General features: G+C 38.4%; 1 protein-coding gene across 1 annotated transcript; it reads left to right on the top strand.

The window, feature by feature from the left end:
* The first annotated feature begins 3,911 nt into the window (after positions 1-3,911).
* Positions 3,912-5,763, top strand: LOC121564689 (piggyBac transposable element-derived protein 4-like). Its single transcript, XM_045212599.1, has one exon. The coding sequence runs from the start codon at positions 3,912-3,914 to the stop codon at positions 5,442-5,444; it is 1,533 nt and encodes a 510-aa protein (XP_045068534.1). The 3' UTR covers positions 5,445-5,763.
* The last annotated feature ends 2,613 nt before the right edge of the window (positions 5,764-8,376 follow it).

Genomic DNA, 8,376 nt, shown 5'->3' with positions numbered 1-8,376 from the left:
TGTTGTATTGTAGATATGTTGTGGTGTAATAATGTGTTGTATTGTAGATATGTAGTGGTAGAGTAGTGGTGTAATAATGTGTTGTATTGTAGATATGGTAGAGTAGTGGTGTAATAATGTGTTGTATTGTAGATATGTTGTGGTGTAATAATGTGTTATATTGTAGATATGTAGTGGTAGAGTAGTGGTGTAATAATGTGTTGTATTGTAGATATGTTGTGGTGTAATAATGTGTTGTATTGTAGATATGTAGTGGTAGAGTAGTGGTGTAATAATGTGTTATATTGTAGATATGTAGTGGTAGAGTAGTGGTGTAATAATGTGTTTGTATTGTAGATATGTTGTGGTGTAATAATGTGTTGTATTGTAGATATGTAGTGGTAGAGTAGTGGTGTAATAATGTGTTGTATTGTATATATGTAGTGGTAGAGTAGTGGTGTAATAATGTGTTGTATTGTAGATATGTAGTGGTGTAATAATGTGTTATATTGTAGATATGTAGTGGTAGAGTAGTGGTGTAATAATGTGTTGTATTGTAGATATGTTGTGGTGTAATAATGTGTTGTATTGTAGATATGTAGTGGTAGAGTAGTGGTGTAATAATGTGTTGTATTGTAGATATGTAGTGGTAGAGTAGTGGTGTAATAATGTGTTGTATTGTAGATATGGTAGAGTAGTGGTGTAATAATGTGTTGTATTGTAGATATGTTGTGGTGTAATAATGTGTTATATTGTAGATATGTAGTGGTAGAGTAGTGTGTAATAATGTGTTGTATTGTGGATATGTAGTGGTGTGATAATGTGTTGTATTGTAGATATGTAGTGGTAGAGTAGTGGTGTAATAATGTGTTATATTGTAGATATGTAGTGGTGTAATAATGTGTTGTATTGTAGATATGTAGTGGTAGAGTAGTGTGTAATGTGTTGTATTGTAGATATGTAGTGGTATAATACTGTGTTATATTGTAGATATGTAGTGGTAGAGTAGTGGTGTAATAATGTGTTATATTGTAGATATGTAGTGGTGTAATAATGTGTTGTATTGTAGATATGTAGTGGTGTGATAATGTGTTGTATTGTAGATATGTAGTGGTGTAATAATGTGTTGTATTGTAGATATGTTGTGTAATAATGTGTTGTATTGTAGATATGTAGTGGTGTAATAATGTGTTGTATTGTAGATATATAGTGGTAGAGTAGTGGTGTAATAATGTGTTGTATTGTAGATATGTTGTGGTGTAATAATGTGTTATATTGTAGATATGTAGTGGTAGAGTAGTTGTGTAATAATGTGTTGTATTGTAGATATGTAGTGGTGTAATAATGTGTTGTATTGTAGATATGGTAGAGTAGTGGTGTAATAATGTGTTGTATTGTAGATATGTAGTGGTGTAATAAGTGTTGTATTGTAGATATGTAGTGGTGTAATAATGTGTTGTATTGTAGATATGTTGTGTAATAATGTGTTGTATTGTAGATATGTAGTGGTGTAATAATGTGTTGTATTGTAGATATATAGTGGTAGAGCAGTGGTGTAATAATGTGTTGTATTGTAGATATGTTGTGGTGTAATAATGTGTTATATTGTAGATATGTAGTGGTAGAGTAGTTGTGTAATAATGTGTTGTATTGTAGATATGTAGTGGTGTAATAATGTGTTGTATTGTAGATATGGTAGAGTAGTGGTGTAATAATGTGTTGTATTGTAGATATGTAGTGGTGTAATAAGTGTTGTATTGTAGATATGTAGTGGTGTAATAATGTGTTGTATTGTAGATATGTAGTGGTAGAGTAGTGGTGTAATAATGTGCCGTATGATGTATTGTTTTATTAGCATTTTTTTGTGATATACTGTAACTGCCTTGATCTTGTCTGGACCCCAGGAAGAGTAGCAGCTAATGGGGATCCTTAATAAATACTGTGTGACTGGGAGGAATGTAAGCCACCAGAGAAGAAGCTGTTCAAGGTCAGAGTTCAAATCCCAAGATGCTCCTCTTCTGGCCCCAGATAACCTTTTCAACCCCGGTGGCTGATCTCAGCAGCAGCATTACATGGTGTCAGAGAGTTTGCTGCTTAAGGCTCAGAACTCGCTTAGTCAAAGGTAATGAGTTCACGGTGACCTATTAAGCCATGCAGAGAAATTCTCCTCCATCATTATGCCTTTCTCCAGAGGAGCTGGGGAGAGAAATATAAGCTATGAATATTTATTGTGGCGCAGTGGTCTAAGGCACTGCATCGCAGTGCTAGCTGTGCCACTAGAGATCCTGGTTCGAGTCCAGGCTCTGTCGCAGCCAGCCGCGACCGGGAGACCCATGGGCGGCGCACAATTGGTCCAGCGTCGTCCAAGGTAGGGGAGGGTTTGGCCGGCAGAGATGTGGGTTCGTTTCCCACGGGGGGCCAGTATGAAAAAAAAAAAGAAAACGTATGCATTCACTAACTGTAAGTCGCTCTGGATAAGAGCGTCTGCTAAATGTAAAAATGTAAATGTAAAAATGTAAATGTAGTTTATGATTAATGTAAACTTCACTTTTTGGTAACAGCTCAGTAGACAACTTTCCAAGTCATTTTTGCTCTCATTCAGTGCTGTATGGTCCTGCCTGATAAAAATACCCACAGTTACATGTTTCTGATGTTATGGCTATTGTATTCAGCTCTAAGGAAAACACCTCCTAAACTAAAAAAGTAATATCTGGGTGGAGGGGGTGGTCCACCTAAAGTCATGTAATCCAAAACTGCTCTGAAAGTTACAAAAATGTGGAATACAAGGAGTCAGTTGTCTGCCCTACCTACACAAAGATTAGGATATCTTAATGCATCTTAGAAATATGAACCTGTATACACAGATACAATAGTCGGAAATATCAACTATGAATATTTATGATGAATGTAAACTTCACTTTTTGGTAGCTGTTCAATAGACAACTTTCCATGTAAAATGTGCGCTCATTCAGCGCTGCCTGACAAAAATGCATACAGTAAAAAAAAAATTTTTTATGTTGTGGCTTTTGTAATCGGCTCTAAGGCAAGTGGGCTGACACTGAAAAAGTCACGTTTTTCCAGTCAAAGGTTCCTCTCTGGATTGTATATATTAACCCTCCTGTTGTCCTGGGGTCATTCTGACCCCAAATTAAATCTTTTGCCGACAAAATATGTTTTTTATTCATCAATTGGTCTGAAAATAACGGTAGTTGTTTAATACTATGCTCTTTATGATTCAAACAAATTTGAAGTAATTTGATTGAATTATGGGTGTTTTACTAAATGTAATAACTTCTGTTGTCCTCTGGGGTCAAAAAGACCCCGCAGCACAAAGTTTACATACTGCTTGGCAAAACATCTTTGATCATGTTTCTTTGATGTGTGGGGTCAAAAGTTCTTTGATAATGTTTCTTTGATGTGTGGGGTCAAAACATCTTTGATCATGTTTCTTTGATGTGTGGGGTCAAGCAATGGTTATGACAACAACAACAACAAAAAAAGTATTTTCTCACAGGTGTTTGGGCATTTCACATTTTAGTCTGAGAGAGACAGGCAGCACAATGAGGAGGCAGAAGTTTTATAATGCACAGGAGGCTTGCAAGATAATTTTTGAAATAAAAGAAAATAATGACCAGGAGGACAATGCTGCACATAATGAGGATGAATCAACTGATGAAGAGGGTTCAGGGTCAGAAGAGAAGGAACATAATGATGAGGTGATAGATCCAACATACAGACAGCATGCTACTTCTTCCTCCGAAGATTCCCCCACATCTCCTGCTGCAGAAATGGAAGATGATTATGAATATAAGGAAATGGATGAACGTGATGATGACGTAGAATCTGAAGCTGGTATGGAAGAAGTGTCAGAAGTGGAGCACTGCACCTATTATGATGAAGAATCAACAGATGAGGTAGAATCTGAAGTTGAAATGGAAGAAGTGTCAGAAGTGGAGGACATCATCTATTATGATGAAGACGAAGAATCAACAGATGAGGTAGAATCTGAGGAAGAGGACCCAGCTGAGATGGAAGAATATTTCCAGTCAAAGGATGAAACATTGATCTGGTCTTCCATCCCTCCCAGTGACCGACGACGCATGTTGACAGCAGAGAGAGATACAAGCCACCATGGTCCAACTGCATATGCAAGGTCTCGGATTGATGACATAAAGTCCACTTTTGACCTGTTTCTGCCAAAGCCTATTGAAGACGCAGTGCTGAGCATGACAAACAAGGAGGGGCAACGCGTTTATGGCAACAAGTGGAGAAAGATGGATCAAATGGATTTGCAGGCATATGTGGGTGTGTTGATTCTTGCTGGCGTGTACCGATCTAGTAAGGAAGCTACATCTAGTTTATGGCATGCCGAGTCTGGTAGGACAATTTTCCGTGCTACCATGACACTCAAGATGTTTCATAAAATCTCAAGAGTGATTAGATTTGATGATAAAGCCACAAGAGAAAATCGCCGTGCACGAGACAAACTTGCTCCCATTCGAGATGTATGGGACAAGTGGGTGTCTCTCCTGCCGTTGATGTACGATCCAGGTACTGATGTGACTGTGGATGAGCGCCTGGTCCCCTTCAGAGGTCGCTGTCCATTCAAACAGTACATCCCGAGTAAACCAGGGAAATATGGGATAAAAATATGGGTAGCATGCGATGCCAGGTCTAGCTATGCATGGAACATGCAGGTATACACTGGCAAACCGGCTGGTGCGCAGTCAGAAAAAAATCAGGGCATGAGAGTTGTCCTTGACATGACAGAAGGTCTCCGGGGGAAAACAATCACCTGTGACAACTTTTTTACTTCACATGCTCTTGGCTTGCAGCTGCTGAAAAGAAAGCTGTACATGGTGGGAACAGTACGGAGGAATAAGCCTGAGCTTCCCCCTGCTCTGGTGTCAAAAAAGGACCGGGCACGGTTCTCACCGAAGTTTGCCTTCACCGAGACCCATGCTCTAGTGTCATATCACCCCAAAAAACAGAAAAATGTTCTTCTGATGAGCACTCTGCATCGGGATGCTGCTGTGAGCAACAGGGATGACAAAAGGCCCAAAATCATTGAAGATTACAATCACAACAAAGGTGGTGTTGATATCCTTGACAAAGTTACCAGTGTGTACACGTGCAAAAGAATGACAGCCCGTTGGCCACTCGTTGTCTTCTACAACATTCTCGACGTGTCTGCATACAACTATTTTGTCCTATGGTCTGAAATCAAGCCAGCCTGGAATCAGGGAAAGTACAACAAGAGAAGGCTCTTCATGGAGGAGCTTGGGCGACAACTGGTGATACCTCACATCAAGCGACGCAAGGTTATTCCCCGCACGTCAGCCGCTGTCAAATTGGTTAAGAAGATCCAGCAGGTCTCCTCCAGCTCTACCTCTGCAGCAGCTCCCCCCTCTCCCAGTTCCCTCATGCCGACCAGCCCTTCCTCGCCCATTACCCAAAAGGAGTAGGTGCAAATTCTGCCCTCGCCGAAGTGATTTCAAAACATCCAAAATGTGCCAAAAATGCAATGCATACATCTGCAAAGATCACGCCATTACTACCTGCCTCGCATGCAACTGAGGGCTCATTCAGACTAAAAAGTTAGGTTTTGAAGTTGAAAATGTTTTGGAAATGAATTATAACATGTGTTATATGTCAGGTAATAGGTTGGAATAAAGTTGACTGAAAAGTTGAAACAGAGAAGTGATTGTAAATGTATACTGTATGCTTTATAAACAGTCAAACCAGGCGGGGTCATTTTTGACCCCAGAGGACAAAAGGTGTGATTATGGGCTGTCATTAATAAAAATAAAATGATTCAAAAACAGCATCCTCACTAAACTTTTACAAATACCACTCAGTGATAAGTCAAATAGTCAAAATAATAATAGGTCAAAATAATTCATAGTTTCATTGTATTTTTACTTAAAAACAGGGTATACTTTTATGTAAACAAGGTCTATTGGCTCTAAATTCCAAAACAAATGAAAAAAATTATAGTAATGGGTTGAACAGAAGTAAGACTAAAGATGTAACACAGAATTGATTGAAAATGTATACTGTATGCTTTATAAACAGTCAAACCAGGCGGGGTCATTTTTGACCCCAGAGGACAAAAGGTGTGATTATGGGCTGTCATTAATAAAAATAAAATGATTCAAAAACAGCATCCTCACTAAACTTTTACAAATACCACTCAGTGATAAGTCAAATAGTCAAAATAATAATAGGTCAAAATAATTCATAGTTTCATTGTATTTTTACTTAAAAACAGGGTATACTTTTATATAAACAAGGTCTATTGGCTCTAAATTCCAAAACAAATGAAAAAAATTATAGTAATGGGTTGAACAGAAGTAAGACTAAAGATGTAACACAGAATTGATTGAAAATGTATACTGTATGCTTTATAAACAGTCAAACCAGGCGGGGTCATTTTTGACCCCAGAGGACAAAAAGGTGTGATTATGGGCTGTCATTAATAAAAATAAAATGATTCAAAAACAGCATCCTCACTAAACTTTTACAAATACCACTCAGTGATAAGTCAAATAGTCAAATAATAATAGGTCAAAATAATTCATAGTTTCATTGTATTTTTTACTTAAAAACAGGGTATACTTTTATGTAAACAAGGTCTATTGGCTCTAAATTCCAAAACAAATGAAAAAAATTCTAGTAATGGGTTGAACAGAAGTAAGACTAAAGATGTAACACAGAATTGATTGAAAATGTATACTGTATGCTTTATAAACAGTCAAACCAGGCGGGGTCATTTTTGACCCCAGAGGACAAAAGGCGTAAGGCATTTGGGAGGACAACACGAGGGTTAAGCCCCTGCTCTTGCGATTACTTTAGGGGTTATGACAAATGTAAAAATGACCTTAATGTCCTTAAGGTTTAAACATGCTTTTTTTTAAATCTCATTTAAAGGTTTTAAAAAAAATCATAGAATGATGTGAATTCTAAATTCACATATGATCGCCTATGACCACTAGGGGGCGATGCAGTTCAATGGACCGCAGTCCTGACTACCTACCAGCTAGACGGCGGTCTCCTTACTGCTGTCCCCCACCCACTCAGCAACGATGGTATTCATGCCGTTTTAGGTTCTCTGTTGTGTGCGTCTCCTCCATGTTCTCAGTTGTCTGTGCATGGGACTTCCTGTCCCACTTCTCATCAATGTGATGGCTCGTTGCAGTGATGTATGACAACGTGTTCATAGACGTCCAACAATCTGTTGTTAACGCCACGTATGGTGTGTTTGAGAGCTAGCGCTTTGTACTTGCAGAGCAATCATTGTACAATTTCTCCATCCGGGCCGTCACAGTTTTTTGACATGGCATCTTGTAGTCTGGTTCTAGATATGCCATCAGGGTATTGAAGCCGAATCCTCTACCATTGACAATGGCTACATATCAACTGCAATAATGTAATCAGCTCTGTGATTTTTTTCACTCTGTCCCCTGCCGGCAACGGGTTGGGTCTCACGGTGCCTCCCTTTCAGCATTGCACCTGTACTGCCACTGTAGTCCACGTTCTCATTTAACTTCTCAAAGCATTGCCATACAAGACTTCGCTGCTGTCGCTTCCCTGTCTCACTCGCTGCCATTTTTCCAACTCTTAACGACTATGACGTTCGGAGCTCTTTAAATCCCTGGCAAATAATTTGAAAGATGTATATCTCCTACTTGCTTTAGGTGTTTGTTTAATTTGTATTTTTGCCTTCATGATGATGGTCGGGACCTTTAGTGGTATTTTTGTGATACCTCCACTGGGATTTTAATTTTGTAAAAAAAAAAAAAAGTTAATGATCCCAAATTCGTTTAATTGTTTAAACATCTCACCCGTAGGTGTACTATTAGCGGACTATTGCTATACTGTCGGTGGACTATTGATATACCATTAGTGGACTATTTATAGACTTGGTGGACTATCGAGAGACTAATAGCGGACTGTTGGTGGCCCATTTATAGACTATTGGTGGGATATGAATAGACTATTGGTGAACTAGTTATAGACTATTGATATATTGACGATCGACTATTGGTGGACTATAAATAGACTATCAGCGGACTATTACTAGACTATTGATGGGCTATTGATATGCTATTAGTGGACTATTTATAGACTGTTGGTGGACTATCAAGAGACTATCAGCGGACTGTTGGCAGCCCATTTATAGACTATTGGTGGGATATGAATAGACTATTGGTGAACTAGTTATAGACTATTGATAGATTGACGATCGACTATCAGCAGACTATTAATAGACTATTGATGGGCTATTGGTGGACAGACTACAATATGAGGCTAGATGTTATATAATATAAGTGATGAACTACAATGTACAGGAACATTTGCCGGTCACTATAAATATAACATAGAACAGACACAAAA

The sequence above is a fragment of the Coregonus clupeaformis genome, unplaced genomic scaffold, assembly GCF_020615455.1.
Source record: "Coregonus clupeaformis isolate EN_2021a unplaced genomic scaffold, ASM2061545v1 scaf0028, whole genome shotgun sequence".
Lineage (NCBI taxonomy): Eukaryota > Metazoa > Chordata > Actinopteri > Salmoniformes > Salmonidae > Coregonus > Coregonus clupeaformis.
The sequence above is the reverse complement of the archived record's forward strand: the minus strand, read 5'-3'. Positions and strand labels throughout refer to the sequence as shown.